This window comes from Phodopus roborovskii, unplaced genomic scaffold (assembly GCF_943737965.1).
Source record: "Phodopus roborovskii unplaced genomic scaffold, PHOROB, whole genome shotgun sequence".
Taxonomy (NCBI): Eukaryota; Metazoa; Chordata; class Mammalia; order Rodentia; family Cricetidae; genus Phodopus; species Phodopus roborovskii.
Window position 1 is genome coordinate 336,602 of NW_026126567.1, and position 16,345 is coordinate 352,946.

General features: G+C 54.2%; 2 protein-coding genes across 11 annotated transcripts in view; both read right to left on the reverse strand.

The window, feature by feature from the left end:
* Psca (prostate stem cell antigen) overlaps positions 1–16,345 on the reverse strand; it is a 1,185,392-nt gene that overhangs the window by 127,102 nt on the left and 1,041,945 nt on the right. The window lies entirely within an intron of this gene.
* Positions 1–16,345, reverse strand: part of Adgrb1 (adhesion G protein-coupled receptor B1) — a 67,587-nt gene that overhangs the window by 6,568 nt on the left and 44,674 nt on the right. For 5 of the 10 annotated variants that reach the window (XM_051202681.1, XM_051202680.1, XM_051202677.1 and 2 more), the window contains exons 19-25: positions 12,045–12,148; positions 10,391–10,493; positions 9,617–9,767; positions 8,932–9,001; positions 7,630–7,696; positions 5,969–6,054; positions 1,128–1,299 (exon numbers count right to left, since the gene is read on the reverse strand). In XM_051202681.1, the coding sequence (XP_051058638.1) occupies positions 1,128–1,299; positions 5,969–6,054; positions 7,630–7,696; positions 8,932–9,001; positions 9,617–9,767; positions 10,391–10,493; positions 12,045–12,148 (753 nt within the window). Of the gene's footprint in view, positions 1–1,127; positions 1,300–4,398; positions 4,498–5,968; positions 6,055–7,629; positions 7,697–8,931; positions 9,002–9,616; positions 9,768–10,390; positions 10,494–12,044; positions 12,149–16,345 lie in introns of all 10 variants that reach the window. The other 5 variants (XM_051202673.1, XM_051202674.1, XM_051202675.1 and 2 more) reach the window with 2 other exon arrangements.

The following is a 16,345-nucleotide window of genomic DNA, read 5'->3' on the forward strand; positions in this document are numbered from 1 at the left end:
AGCTGTGAGGTGCTGAGACCAGCAGCAGACACCATACACAAGGGCTGGTTTCATGTGCTTATTCTGCCCAACAGGGAGTTTTAAGCCCTTTTGCTGTTGTTCACATCTTAATTTCCTGATCACAAGGCTTTGTGCAGATTCCACCCCTAGGGCCAGATCTTAGTGGGATATTTTGCTATTCTGCTGACATATGTCCTGTTACCTTCCCAAAGTTCCTACTTTCAGTTAGCTGGCCCTGCAGACACCAGAACACTAAGGGAGGAGCAGAGGGAAAGAATGTGACTCCAGAGCAGATCAGTGACTTTACAATATGAGGCTAGACTTCACCTGCCTGTGGGTTACAAGTCACGGCATCTGGTTTGTGTGTGTGTGTGGGGGGGGGCTACCAAGAATTGTGGATGCAGTGCTCAGGTGACCAGGGCAGGGGTGGCTCAGAAGTCGAGCTCTCTCTGTGAGCTGCCGTGGTGCCTGGTGGCTTCTCACAGTAGTTTCCCACAGCTAAGTGAAACATGACCAGCAAAGGGAGGTGGAAGGAGGATACAGGCTTTATGGGAAGCCTTCTCTCCAAGGGTGCTCCTCCCGAGCCTCCCTAGAGGGCCAGTGGCATCTGACCTCTTCTCTGTCTGCCAGCCAGTCCCTTCTGTCCACTGAGGTCTCTGGTTCCTGCAGCTACAGTCTATACTTGTCCTCTTATACCCGCTGCAGTTTAAAAACCTTAGCAGCATTCTAGGAGGTTCTGAGGAAAATGGAGGCAGCAGGCTCTCCCTAGGCCCAGCCATGTCCCGACTCTTTCTGGAGCAGAAGTTGGTCTGTTGAGTTAAGAGACACTTCTGTCCACAGTGCAGCCGCCTCTCTGGGGTTAGGACAAACAGTCTCGTGACTGCCTCCTGCTGGTGGCCACCAGGACATAGTTGGATAGGAAACTCATGTTCTCACCTGAAAGGTTCAGAAAATGCCACAAGCATCTAGGTCTGCCCTGCCAGCCACAGATCTCCCAGAGCTGATGAGGCACCCTTGAAAATAAGCTGTCTTCCAAAAGGGGGGCCATTCCCCACAACCTTGGCTACATGCTGGGCACAAGCCCACCTAGAGCGGATACAGTGGGTCCCCAGGCCCAGGGCGCCCACCTCTCTGCGCAGAATGCAGTGCACCATCACGATGACGAAGCCCTCCAGTGAGTCAAAGACAGCGAAGAGGATCTGGAAGAGGGCGGAGCGGCGGTCGGTGACAGCAAGCACAGCAGACATCCAGGTCAGCGCCAGCAGCGGCAGCACCACGCAGGAGCTCCACAGGGAGGCCCTGGGGATAGAGGGTGTCAGGGCGGCCCCGTGGGCGCTCCACCTCTCCTGAGGACACCCTTTTTCCCCATCCCCAGGCCTGAGGGCTTTCAAGGGACCCAGCAAAGTAGAGGAGCTCTTTGGGAGAGAACTTGGACCCTGTCCAGGAGGTAACAGAAGGGAGACAGATAGGAAGCGCACAGGGATGGGAGAGATGCACGGAGCAAGGTAGCCCCTGATTCCATCTTCCACGCCCTGGATCCAGAGTTCCAGGGCCCCAACTGCAATACAAGATGGCTGTGGGAGACAGGAGTCTTGGGAGATACTAAGAGAAGGAGAGAGAAAATGTGAGGGAGAAACAGGACAGACAGTGGACAGCTGGACAAGGCCAGAGGGTCAGAGAAGAGACCAAGACAGACAGAACAGACACAAAGGGTGTTCTTCCTCTTCTGGGGCTGCAGCTACTCTCCTGCATCTCAGTGCCCTCCTGTGGCCCTGACCTGAGCCACCCTGTCTTCAGCCCTCATTCTCTTCTTGGAGCACCTGGCTGGCATAGGGACCTGGCAGCCCAAGCCTTTCATCCTCTCCATCAGAACCTGGCTTGCCCGTCAACCACCGAGCTTTCCCCCATGCTCATGTGGCGACATGGTGTTGCCTTGAGGCTGTGGGGCATGCGAGTGCTTAAGAACTGTCCTTTGACCCCAACCTCAGCACCACCGTGGTTCCCAGGAGCCACTGTGGCCTGTCTACAGCCCCTGTCATTTCCAGGAGTCAGGCGGACATCAGGATGACTTGTTCCTCCTCTCTCGGGGGTCATACTGTCCCCCCAAAGGGAGCAGATGGGAGAAGAGGACTGAACACTGAATGGGATCTAGGGTAGCAGAGATTGTGGGAGAGTTCAGAGAACCCACCGGCCCAGCTGAGCAGAGAATCCCCCAAACTCCCAATAAACCAGAGTGTAGCCCTGGTAGGGGTTCCTATGTGGGGTCTGGCCTTGCAAATACACAACCATCCTCACCTTCTTGGTCCCTGAGGTCACACAGCTGGCTACAGTAGCCCTTTAATGTGGCCTTTTCCAAGCCTGCTATGAAGCCATGCTACACTGACCCCGGGAAGCTTCCTGCCCCTAGCCACAGCTGTCATCACTTGGTGAACTGAGTAGCCACCTGTGGCCTGGGCACTCAGGACTGGTGCTCTCAGCCCTGCCCTGCTGATCTCTGTCAGCTCACCTAATGCCCTTAAGTGTGGGCTCCATTTCCAGTCAACTATACAATCCATCACCTCCCTCTTAGAGGGAGTCCCATGTGAGGCACAAAGCCCCAACTCCTGGGTCCCTGCTAACCCCACCCATGGTTTTGAAGCTGAGGGTGGTGTGAGGCCTCCTGAATAGTGCCAACTATCCCACCTCCCTCCCTCATGGCCGCAGAAGCCAGAAGTATCCCCCTACTCCCCTCCATCCGTCCCTGAAGCTGGAACAGAGCAACAGCAGGCTGGCCCTCTAGTAAATGACTTCCAGTTGTCCGTAGGACTGTTCTCAGCTCTAGACATATTCCCAGCACAGACAGCACTGAGCCCTTAACACCTCCCCTCCCCTTCAAAGCAGACATTCTTTGAGCTGGGTCCCCTGACACCTCATGTCACCTGCATTTGGTGCAGGAACAGAGCGCTCCATCAGCACAGACCCCGTGGCTTCCCACAAGCTCAGCCCTGTCATTTCTCTATCTCCTCTGACTACCAGTTTCCAAATCACTTCTCCAGGAACCTGGAGGAAGAGGAGCCACAAGCTCCCTAAGAACTCAAGCTACCCCAGAGCACCAAAAGAGCTCCACTGAGGCCTGGGTGTCACCGCCTCTGGCTGCTGCCTGACCTTCAGGATCCCAGGACGCAGCTGCTTAGCTTAGGCTGGACCCTACCTAGGAAGACCGCTGATCCAAAGGTGACCACTGGGGCTCAAAGCAGTGTGGGGCCCAGAGTTAGAACGGGCTCCTCTACTTGGCTGGGTGCTCTACCATGCGCATCCTCTAACCATCCAGCCTAATCTAGCCCTCATAGCTGTCTGAGGTACCAAGAGTTATGGGCTCCACTGCCTGCTCAGAGTGAACACCAGGACCCGAGAGGGTTAGTGTTTTGGGTCTCTGCCACTGCTATGACCTGAAGGAGGCAGAGGCTTGGACATGATGACTTTCTATGCTAAACTCCACCCACCCAAAATACAATGATGTTGTCATAGCCAAGTCAGTGGATCAACATCCCTTGTTGTTGGTGTCTTGTTCCCATGGCTGTATCTTCGTGTCCACACAGACACACAGCACATATACCCACAGGGGCAGCACTTCTCGGTTATACAGGTTTCTATACATCTTTGTCCATGCCCAGTTAATTTCTTACAGTTATAAACTTACAGGTACAACTCTCCCCCCGCCCCCCACACACACATACTCACACTTGCACACTTTTTCCCCATGTCTGCACATACCAGTCACTCTTACACTTGGACATCCCTGTGCATAGTAGCACACTGTCCACACAACCAGCTACTCTCACATATGGGAACCTCTATGCACACTTGCATTCTGTGAGCATGCCCAGTCCCACACATAGCCACCATCCCTATGTACACTGGCACATACATACTGTATACATATCCAGCTACTCTTATATGTGAGCAACGGGCACAGGTTCATTATCTGTCCCCTAGCCCCCAACCCCCCCCCAAACACTCATATACACACACTCACATGACTCCATTCCCTATCCACTTGTCTTGAGGAGGTGGCAGCTGAGGCCAGGTTCTGGGCAGCATTGTTGAGGGGGGAGGATCTAGGAGCAACAGGAAGCAGTACAGGCCCGCTCCAAATGTCCTTGGATTCAGTCCCATTCTACTACCTTAGCTGACCCACTCCTTGCCTCCCAAGTGTCTTATATGCTGCAAGCAAGCAGGCCTTGAGTTGGGAGAGCTGAGCTTGCAGGTAGAGGGCAGGTAAAGGGCAGGGCTGCCTTGGAAATCCAGAAGGGACGGCAGAAATGAAAGAAATGAAGGAAAAACATAAAACAAATAAATTGACTCAGGAGATGGCAGAGCCCATACAGGGCTGCTCCAAGGTGGCAGCAAGGCACTAACATGGCATTACTGGTGGCTTCGGAGGTGGCTTCGGCAGCAGAGAAGACTCCGCACTCGGCACACGTGAGGGCACGCCCGAGGGGGGCCACGGGCAGCTGACTGCAAGTGAAATCAAAGGCTGAAACAAAAGCAAACAAGTTCCCTGGAAACCGCGAGGCGAGGAGCAGAGATGGCAGCCTGGGGCTCTGTCATCTAAGGGATCCAGTGAGATGGGCAGGACTGCAGGCTGTCAGCATCTGCTGACTGGCAGCATGCCTGAGACTCTAAGTGTAGACAGCAGCAAGATCTGAAGGAGGCCTGATGCCCCTCTCCTCTCACATAGGAATGCCAGATTGCCAGATGTTATCACATAGGCTGGGTCATGGAGGAGGGTCCACCTGCAGGCCTCACAAGGACAGCAGAAATAGGCTGAGCTGTATGGCAGCCCTGTCCGTGTCTGTGTGTGTCTGTGTGCGGTGTGGTGTGCATGCGCACACAGCACATGGGTGCCTTACCATCTAGGTATTGGCCCAGGACACCCATAATTGGGGTCTAATTCCAGCTCCCCCAGCTTTCCCTAGTCCCCACACCTCTGTTTACTCTGATATAAGGGGATATAGACTTGGCAGCTTCTTGGTGGCTATTCTAAGAACAAATCAAGCAGGCCAGTGCTGGAGAGTCCAAGGAGACCTCCACACCTACAACTCAGGCACAGCTCAACCCACGTGTGTGGGGCCCCGACACTGATGTGGGCCCACTGTTCTGGGGCAGACAGCAAGGCTAAGGCTAGAAGCTCATGCCCAAACTCTGTCACAGAGCACCAAGTACAGTAAAAGAGCTCCTTTAGCCTACTCAAGGGCTCTAACCAGGGCCAGAGCCCACCAGGCACCCAGAGAAGTCACTGGGCAGAGAAGGAGGAACCAGAAAAAGAGACAGTGAGAGACAGAGAAAGACACCAAGCAAGACAGGCACAGAGGGGAAGGGCGGGGTGGGACCCCCACAAAGACAGCAGCACACTAGCTGTGGGAGGTAGAAGGTGGGACAGGAAGAACTCTGGGTAGGGCAAGGCTACCACCCCAATTTCCTGTGACCCTATATGTCCCTAAGCTGAGGCAGCAGTGACCCCCATGTCATCCCTCACTCCCAGGACAGCTCACAGAGTAGGTGCCTGAGTAGTGTGGGAGGAACGATGTCCCCCCGCCCCCACCTCCCCATCCCTAGCTGTCCTCCCACGATGAAGGCACCAGGTCTCTTACGGGATTCAGGGAACAGGAGAGCACTCCAAGCCTTAGACCTGGGGTATCCTTCCACCAGCCTGAGCCCAGCACTGGGGCTCTCTTTAAGAAATGAGCTTGGAAAAATTTTCTGGAGATGCTACAGAGTCCTACCTTGTTACAGGTCAGATAAAGGAACTGAGGCACAGAGCAAGACAGAGACGGACTGGCTAGAAAAAGCCTTTGTATTCTGTGCCCCGGTTTCCCAACCTGCTCCAGGACACCTGAATTGTCAGACTGGACTTGGGACTTAATGGTCGATGGGCTCTGGCTCTTTCCAGCCAAGAAGGGCAAGGTGCCAGGGCCACAGGGCCTACCCTGCCCGCTCCTTCAGCTTCTTGTCCGTGATGCCGTCCTTGGACACGAGCTTGTTGAACACCAGGATCCCGATCACCATGTTCACCTGCCGGGCAGAGGCAGGAGTGGGCCAGAGCCCATGGGTGCCCAGATCAGCAACGGCCATGCCCAGGATGTCCACAGTCCTCCAAGGGTTACTCATGTGTCCCCACAATTCAGAGCCCAGTGTCAGCCAGGCGGATCCATCCAGAACCCTGTCCTCAATGTAACCCACACCACCAACACCCCTCTCTTGGACCCTGAGGATGGCGAGCTCCTAGCCTAGGACCAAGATGGCTTCATTGGCTGATTTTGGGTGCCTCATGTTCCCGATCTCCTCCAATCCCACTGACCCTCACTGACAATTTCCCTGGGTGCCTCCAGAGGGTTTCTTAGGGCCTCAGGTGCATCTCTAAGCTGCTAACCAAATTACTACACAAGATAAGAATCATTTCCAAGTCTACTGTCAGAGCCTCTGTGTCCTGGGAACTCTGGCGCCTTGCCTCTCTGGCTTTCTCTGCCAGGATGTGGCACAAGGGACAAGGCCTTGCTCAAATCTTAATTTTTATCCCTTTTTATCCTTAGGTATTTTTTTTTTTAAAAGAAAGGCTGCCAGAACCCCAAGGCCTAAAGGGCAAAGGTCAAGGTAGGGAGGTACTCTGAATTCTCATGCTGGAGATAGTGCCCAGAGGCCTGAGCCTGACAGTTTCCATGAGTCTGCAGTCAGGATTCCACACACAGGGGCCTGTCTCCTGGTACAGCCCTGCCTCCTAGCTTGCTGACCACACAGCTGGGTCGCAGGTGTCTTTCCAGGCCAGGCTACCCTCCTACAACAGGGTCCTGTGATGCATGTGGAGAAGCAGGGGTAGGAACTTTTTCCTCAATAGCCCCTCACACAGACCCTGGAGCTTGTCGGTCGGCAGCTACCCTCTGAGGCCAGTGATGTCCACCTGACCTTCCATTTGGGTGCCTTAGAGGAGAAAGAAGCAGGAATTCTGGCAGCCATCCAAGGCCTCTACCCACCTACACACCCTCCCCAGACCTGCTACTCCAACTCTGCAGGGTCAACTACTCCTGTGTCACCTATCTGCTAGACTGACTGGAGCCAAGCTCCCTGACCACCCCTTCCTGACAGAGGGTGATACGGGGAGACAAAGACTAGAGAAAGCATCTACTACCATGCTGAGCCAAGCCATTCCTGGCCCTGGGCCAGTCCCCAGCTGTAGTTTTGGACTCTTCTCCAAATGGGCATGTCAGCTGAAGGACCAGGAAAAAACAAGGTCCCTCTGACACTAGGAAAAAGGCAGCCCTAGCTCACTCTGGGTGCTGACAGCTGTGGTGGACATGCCTGACTTGGGTCATGTCTGCTCAATCCCTGCAGCTACAGATGTCCATCTGTCCATCTGTCCCCACCTCCCTGTTACTCACCAAACCTGCAAGGGCCTTCTTGCAGGCATATAATCAATGCCCAATATCCAGGCAAGCCATGCTTAGAGATAAGACGACACCAGTGTACCACACTGAGCGACTGGAGTGGGATGAATAGAGCTGTGACCAGACCCCTACAGGCCAGCCGAGGGGCAGATAAAGACCCAGGGGACCCAGCCCAGCAGACAGGGGAGACAAGGGAGTGGGTCAGTACCAGCACAACTGCAGCAGCTGGTCCCACGAAGGCATAGAGAAGTCCCCCTTCCAGGGAGAGCCAGCAGCTGGGGAAGAGACAAGCTGTCAGTACCCAGCCCCATGCCCACCAGGCAACTGGTGGCCATGAAAAACATAGGGAAACTTGCACATATTTTTTGGGTTGGCTCCCCAGGAGTCCCTATGCAGCCACTGTTACCTCCACTTACAAATGGGAGCATGACCCAGTTCAGGGAATAGGGCATGCCTTCTCAGAAGCCCTGGGGCTCCCCCTTTGCCCCCTAACCCTTTCTGGCTCTTTCTCAGCATCTCTAGCAGACCCTCCTTGCCATGAGGGTTCCTGGCCTAGGTCAACAGTCCTATGCTCACTTGCCTAGCTCTCCACAGCCCATCAGCTCCTTGGCACCGTCCATGGAACCTACAGGAGGTCAAACCCACAAAGCAGTAGTTTTCAACCTTCCTAATGCTACAGCTCTTTAAATACAGTTCCTTACACTGTGGTGACCCCAAACAAAAAAAAATTCCGTTGCTACTTTGTAACTATAATTTTCTACTATTATGAATCAAAATGTAAATATCGGACATGCAGGATATCTGATATTCAACCCCTGTTGGGGGTCATGACCCACAGGGTGAGAACCACTGCTATAGGGGATACTCAACACACTGCAGGCTTGCCCCCAGCTCTTGCCTGGGCATAGCCAAAGCTGCTTAACACACTCCTTTTCATTCTTCAGAATCCCCCATCAGTGTCTCCAACATGGTTCAGACACAGAGGCTCCAGAGCCCTATCACCTACCCCTCTGGGGCTCCAGAGTAATTTGGGTTTGCTCACACTTTCACGCTCTGCTGGTTTTAGCCACCATCCCCACCTAGATGCTGACTAGTGTGAGCCAGCCAATTGTCTCTGTTCCCCTTTCTAACTCCATCCTAAGCCTGGGGTCCTGCTTTTCCCACAGAGCTCACACTGCTTTAGATCAGCAGTTGTGAATCCTGGACTTCACCTGTGAAATTGACACCCCCCCCATAATGCCCATGGGACGGGTGCATCTGGGGTTCTCCTCAACAGCTGTACACATGGGTTGAGGACTCCAGAGGCTCATAGCCATCAAGATCACCCAGTGAGGAAGCAGGAGGCCCCAGGCATTCGTCTCATCTCCTTGCCTACAGAACCTGGCTGCCTACAAGTGAGGGAGCTGCCTAAGGGCCCACCCTCCTGAGCTGGGCTGATCCAATGCCAGCAAGGCGGGGCATCTTCCAGGTCTGCAGGAGGTTATTCCACCACCACCCCTGCCCAACTCACTAGTTCATGGTGCTGTACCCCTTGGCCTTGGTGAATCCCACAGAAATGGCCACCACCAGTGCAGGGAGCCCTAGAAGAGGACCAGAAGAAGGGTGGTCAGTCCTGCCATCCCCTGCCCGCATGGGCCAAGGGCCAAGCTGCATGAGGGAAGTCCCAAATTAGGGCATCACTACGGGGAAGAGGGGGACATGGGTAGGATGATGAGAGCTAAGAAAATGCTGCAGGACTGCAGATCAGGGGGTGAGGCATTGCTCATTTCTTCTCCATCCAGAAAGAGGGCATGGTTTTTAGAGCATGTATCCCAAGTCCTGTGAAAGATACTGTTATTTGTCCTCTGGATGCTAATGGGCCTGGTTGGGCTGCATTTTCTGGTAATCTTATAAAGTATTGGAGGCCCAAAGGGACAAGCCAGGGTGGCAAGGGACACTCTAAGAGTGGTAGGAATAAGCAGAGGGCCAGAACAAGAATGCCAAGGACAGAGATAGCCCATCATCCTACTCAGGCTGTCCATCCCCTAAAACTCTGCTTACCCCAGCCCACTGCCCACCCTCTCCCCAGCTGCCTGCCCTCACTCCTGGCCACTAACCCCAGCCCACTGCCCACCCTCTTCCCAGCTGCTCATCTATACCTCGACAGCCCTAGCCACAGTCCACCCTCACCTCCCAACCCCAGCTGCTCTGCTCACCCCAGCCCAGGCAGAGAAAGCGCTTGCGGACGAGCCGGCTCCGTAGGCGGCCAGTCACGGCCATGTAGGACTGCCAGGCCTCAGTGAGCACCCAGCAGAAGGAGGACAGGAAGAAGAAGTGCAGGAAGGCAGCCACCAGCGTGCACACAACCTGGGCAGGGGCCAAGGGGACTGGGCAGGTGCTCACTGGCTCTCACCCATCCCCTATGTGCATGTGGCAACAGCTGGGAGAAACCCAGGACCCAATGACTTTGAGACAAGCCAAGTTCCTGAGCAGGCAGCAACCTGGTCCCCACCCTGAGATGGACTACTGAAGCCCAAGGTTGACATAGGTGCTCATCCTCCTCCCCTTGCTGCCAGAAAATTGGGGCCAGGAACCCACTGAGAAGCTCCAGTCTGGGCTATCCCTCAGCAGGGATGAAACTGAGGGTCAGGGGGAGTCACACCCTCAGACCCACATCAAATCACAGGCAAGCCCATTGTGACTATGAGTTTCTGCCATGGCACGCAGCAGTGTTTGGGGTTAGGCCTTCTCTCTATTTGCAACACTTTAGGGTAGCCCTTGAAGATCCCTCCCAAAGCCTAGCCTCTGGGTCACATACGGCAGGACAGGGTACGGAGATCATAGGGTGGGAACAAGAGAGGGGTCCAAGGGAAGGCAAACAGAGGGCTCCTACACTAAGCTTCCCAGCTCACAGCTGGCCAGGGTGGGGGGCCATCTTCACCACACTTGAAAATACAAGGCTATGCAGGACAGGACAAGAGGCTGCCTACCTTGTTGCGGGTCTGGGTCTGCCCGATGAGGATGAGAGCATTAGAAGAGATGATGGACAGGCAGAAGTTGATGAGGATGACGGACCGCTCTGAGCGAATGTACCTGCGAGAGGGGTCAGGGCGTGAGGTCAGCACCTAACAGGGATCAAAGTCATGTGGCCTGTCCAAGAATGAGTGGTTCATTTCCTCCCTCAAACTACTGCCTCCATCATCACCATCATTATCATCACTGTGCCCACCACTACCAACACCACCACCATTACCGCCTCAATCATCACCACCAGTACCACTACTACCATAACCATCGTCCACCACCTTCATCACCATCACTATCATCACTACCACAATCACCATTATTACCACCACCACAAACATCAACGACAGCACTACCGCCACCATCACAACCATCCCCATGACTGTCATCAACAACGACACCATTACTGTGGCCATCACAACCCATGGCCATGGCCACCATCACTGCAATCCTCATTAATCATCAACACCTTGAACCACCACCAGCCATTGGGAAATGAGACCCACCCAGGTAGGGATCAGAGGGGTCTCAGCTAAGCTTGACATGCTTGAGGTAGGCACAGCCCTTATTTCATCTGGCCCCCACTACCTAGCCGGCCATCAGAATAGTCCCTGTCTGCAGCTCACAGGGCACAGTGATGCCATCAGTGCTCACTAAGGAAGGTGCTTTAAATGCCAAGCAGCCTCCTCTCCAGGTCAGAGTTGAATTCAGCCTGTGAGCTCTGAGCTCACGATGCTGTGAGGTCCTGAAGGGCCCACAGGTGAGAGGGAGTCCTGTGGGAAGCATTCTAGATGTTCCGTCTTTGGGAAGCGCAAAGAGGGCAGCTGGTGCTGGAGGCTGCACAGATGCCCCTCTCCCACTAGTCACATTGATCTCTTGCTGCCTGACTGCAGGCAGTGACTGGCACATCAGTTTAGATTATTGGCTACCATCACACAGGGTAGAGAACTGGAATACCCAGTTGCAGGGGCCGGCCGTCACATGGGTACCCTAGAACAGCTCTGTGTACAATGACCTTGAGTGTACCGCACTGCAAACTACTAGGTGGGGCTTGCTGGTGAGTGGGGAGAAGGCCACCCTTCCCCCACCCAGGCTCATGCCCATGGTTACCATATACCTACTGTTGGGACATTGCCCAGACACATCTGTGACCTAAGCGGGCTCCTAATGGCTTAGCCATTAAGAGAATCCACACTGTGCAATCCTCCTATACCCACACTTGCCTGGGATGTAACCGGGCTGTATCACCCCATAACCTATGCATGAGCCTAAGATGGAAATGGGGGTCCTTGCTGATCCTTGTAGCCTTAGGAGCTCAGTGCAGGAAGTTATTTCTGACCCCAGGGAGTTTGTCGGTCCAGGTATACAGGGTACACAGAACTCCAAGTAATCAAAGAATAACTGTTCTATGTGCCTAGCTGGGGCCTGAGCTCCAGGTGACAGTAGGATCTGTATGTTCAACACCCCTCACCCCCATCCTTCTTCTGTGGCCCCTGAGTGACACAGCAATCAGGAACCTGGAATAGAAACACAGGCAGCATGGGACAAAGCAGGCAGCATGGTCCAGAGTAGATGGTACAAGGGAGGGCTAGATCTCCAGGCTCTGGAGCAGGCACCCACCTCCAAACAGACACGTAGATGATGACCAGCATGAGCAGGGTGAGGGAGGACACACCACAGCCCACGATGAGCGTCACGGATGGCACGGTCGCCTTATCCATGTTCTGGAGAGCAAGGGAGACAAGGAGTGAGACAGGACCCATGACTGGAGAACAGAGGTCTGGCCAAGGCCCCTCCCACCCCAGTTCTCTGACTTTCTCTGCTGGGTTGTCTCTGAGAGCAGCTCTTGTTCCTTGCTGAAGACAAACCCTCCCCAATGTAATGACAGCCACAGGTCACACCTGACGATAGCCCTCACCTCCTTCTTGTCACAGCCCCTCAGTTCCAGGACAGTTCACATCACATCACAGGTAGGGAGAGGAGGAACAGACTCAGCCCTGCCTTCACAGTTAGCTCTCAGGCTGTGGCTCTGCACTGCCAGGGCCCCAGCATGGTGTCCACCCCACTATATCTAACTGGGCAGCCAGCCAATACCCCCAACTCCATGGTCATCCACCCCAACATTCTTCCCACAGCTCCATTTCCCACCACTCTGCCAGAGCCCCTCTTTCTTTCCCTCTGCTCTTGCAAGTACCTTGATTCACCTCCATTATCTTTGTTGTCTGCCCCAACCCCACCCCGCTGCCTTGCACAGTACCCCAAGTCCACTTCAAAGGCCACTAGGATGCCTTGTTTCTACCTCAGGGTCTTTGAGCCTGCCATCTCCTCTTCCCAAAACTCACTTTCCACCGCCACAAGACTGGGTGGGGCCTTGGCCATTCTGATCTTGCTCATCCCTTTGCAGGGGCGGAGCCCATTGACCCCACCATTCTCTACCGAATGCCCAGCACAACCCAGAGACAGCAGGCTGGCCCTGCTCATACATGGGAATTTTCACTGCAAATGATGGCACAGCCCATTGCTCACACCATAAGACATGCACTGCCCCAGGCCATAGGTCATGGGGACTCCTCCTGCCACCTTCCTTTCCCTCTTCTAAAATGAAAAGAGGCCTGAGGTGGCCTAATTAGGCTCTACCCGCAGGCTGACATAGGCCACATGCTCAGCACATCCACAGACACTCACCTACCCAATATATATACAGACACACATACCCCTGGCACAAGCAGGTAGATTTGTGCTGTCTACCATGAGTTGCCCTGGCCCTAACAGCAAGCCTGCTCTTTGTATATGCTGGGCACCAATGCTCCAGCCAAGCCTACTCCGGAGATAGGCTCAACTCCTGCTGTGTGAAATAGCAGGCCCTCTAATTACTCCAGGCCTCTGGGCCTTGCAGGAGACCTGGGTGACCAGCCTCTTGTCTCTGCATGCTCCAAAGTCTCTAGCCACAGCTGTGAAGGGCAAGTGTGGGCAGCACTACATCCTCTACAGTGGCATCACCCTGCAGACGTGAGTCCTCGAGGATCATGCACAGTCCTCCAATACTTATCTTTAACAATGGAGAACCTGGGTCCAAACTAAAAGGAGGCCAGGGGACAGGTAGGGGGGGGTGGCTGGCAAATATTCCAGAGCTCTGGGAAGGTCACAGCCAACTGAGCAAATGGCTCACACCCATGCTATGACTGGCTCCACTTTTGACCTCTATGGCCATCTGCCTTGTCTGCCCTCATTAGGTCTGGCTACTGCCAGACACCCCTAGCCCGCTTGCTCCTCCCAATTGGCTCAGGATAGGCCTCAGCTCTGCATGCTATGGGGGTGGGGGGGACATCAAAATGCCAGGTCTTATTAGCAGGGTCAGACAGGAGACCCCCAGGACAAGAAATAGAGGAGACAGGGACCAAGCTGGCCCACTGAGGGAGAACAGCTCCAATGGCAAGTTCAGCATGCCCCAGGCCGTTCCCATCACTGCCCCTCTGACCTTCATGTGACTGGCTCTTCTCTAGCTAAGAAGTAACCATATAGAAACCCTCAGAACATTCCATCTGAACTAGTCTCTGCTTCTCTGCCTATCACTTTCTCTTGAACACTCTGGATAATGGCTGCCCACCTCACCAATGGCCTGCCTTGCTTGTACTTTACACAGTTGCTGCCAATTTGCAACCCATGAATTCTCAACTCCAAGTCTCCTTGTGGTCTATTCATCTCCTAAAAAGCAAAGCTGGCTTCCTCCTGCTCTGTTCTGCTGTTATCTACAGCTCCCAAGTACTCACACATGAACCCCACCTCGGGGTTCTAAACTCACCACTCACACATACTAAGCCTTGATCTCACTCATATAAAATCTAAAGTCACCACTCACACATTTTAAGTCTTGATCTCACTCGTATTTCCACTCTGCTTCTTAACCTGGGGTACATTCTGAGTACTGATACCAGCTAAACATTGAACCTTGTTATTGGCCGAGACAGCCACTAGACCCTGATCCTGGCCAGGCTACACTCTGAACCCCGACCCTACTCACACACTGGGCCCTGATCCTGGTCATGCTGTGAATCCTGACCCTATTCATACTGTGAGTGTAACACTCTGCCTGACCCTAACATACCTGGGCCCTGACCTTACTCACACACCTGCCATCATCCTGGTCATGTACTGAGCCCTGATCCTGGTGACACACTGAGCCCTGAGATAGGTCATGTGCTGATACCAATCCTGGTTACTTACACACAGGACTATGGTCTGGTCCACTACTAGCTAAGTCTGAGGCATGTCTCAGAAGCAGCCACATCAACGGCTGGCCTCACATTCTGTTTACTATGGCCAGGTTGTGTCGGGCACCATAAACACACCGCCTAGTCCATCCACAAAGCTCAGGCAGGTGGTACCTCCCACTCACAGGTGTGACTCAGAGCAGTTACTCACCTCCTGCAGCCGCATCCCAGCAGCATCTTCGCCTACACCCTGGCTCATGGCCAGCTCCCAGCTCTCAGGTCTGTCTCCCCCATAGCATGCCTTGACCAGTTTGCAACCCCAGCTCTGGGTGCCACACACTCTACCTACCTCCACCTCAGGCCCCTTAGATGGGAGTTCCCTGAGCCACTATGTCTCAGGTACATTGTCTCTGCCTATGCTTCTAACTAGCTGGTCCAGCCCTGTCAGGCAGTGACAGGACCACCTGACTGTCTGCAGCCACATAACTCAGCCCTGACCACCTCTCTGCAGCTGGCCAAGCTGGACTTTGCTTGTTCCTGTCAAGATCCCAAGTCTCCACTGCTGGTCTCTGTCCTGTCCTTCCTGTCTTTCTGTTGCTATGAAGCTAACTGCCCCCACCCACCTTGTCTCTCCTGTCTTGACCGCATACCTCTCTCACATCCTCCATATAGCTGGTATCTCTATGCCTTTCTCACCTAAATGGGATGGCTCTCATCTCCTACCCCCAGCTAGGCTAGTGCACCCCTCAGGACCTCACTCCAAACCTCCTCTTTACATACTCCTAGATGCTGTCTTTGGGGAAAGAGGCTGCTGGCTGCTTCTGCCCCCCTCCTGACCCTCTGCTTCCCCCCCCCCAGCCTCCTCACCTCCTGTGTGGTTACTCTATCATTTGAGTACACGACCCAGTCCTGGAAGGCACAGACCACCAGGGCCTGTCTAAGCCCCTAGCCCTGGGCACTCAAATGTCAGCAGGGGCCAAGCAAGCCAGCTGGAGACCAGGAGCACCTTGATAAGGGCCCTCTCTGAAGTTCTGACCTTTCCCCCCTCAGCATCTTAAGTGGGGTCTCAACCTTAGGGCAGCCAGTATAGGTCAGGAGGGGAGGACAGAAAGACCAAGAGTGGTTCTGGGAAGAGATAAGCGGAAGCCACACCCACAGTGGTTCCCAGCCCCTCCTAAAGCCCCATACTGAGCCAATACAGGTTGTCTTCAGGGGAGTCCTGCATTTGGGCAGGTCTGATCCTATCCCACCACACTGTGAGGGAAAAGGCCCCAGGAGGTGCTGCCTGGCTCTGAACTTAGCTTCTACTGCCTTATCTGGACCACAAAGACCTGGAGCTCTTGAATGACACCCTGCAGAGACACTGTTTGTGACATAAACTGATACTAGAAGCCCTGGGGCATCATCTGTGGATGCCTGCTACACAAAGCTGAGCTGGGCAGCCCACCTCCCCCTCCCCCTAAGGGTGGCCTCATTCTCCCAATCCCAGACAACTGTCTGGTCAATTCTATCTTTGAGGCCCCCACACCCAAACACTCTGCTCACTCCAGCACAGGGACATCCCACCGGCTAAGGCTGCTCCAGGGGTCCAGCTCACAACAAGAGAGCTCCCCTAAGGGCAAAGGACCCCTGTCCTTTTAAAGGAGACTGAAACTCTAACAGACAGAAGGCCAGACCAGAATCATGTTGTGTGTAAGGAGCAAGCCGTTT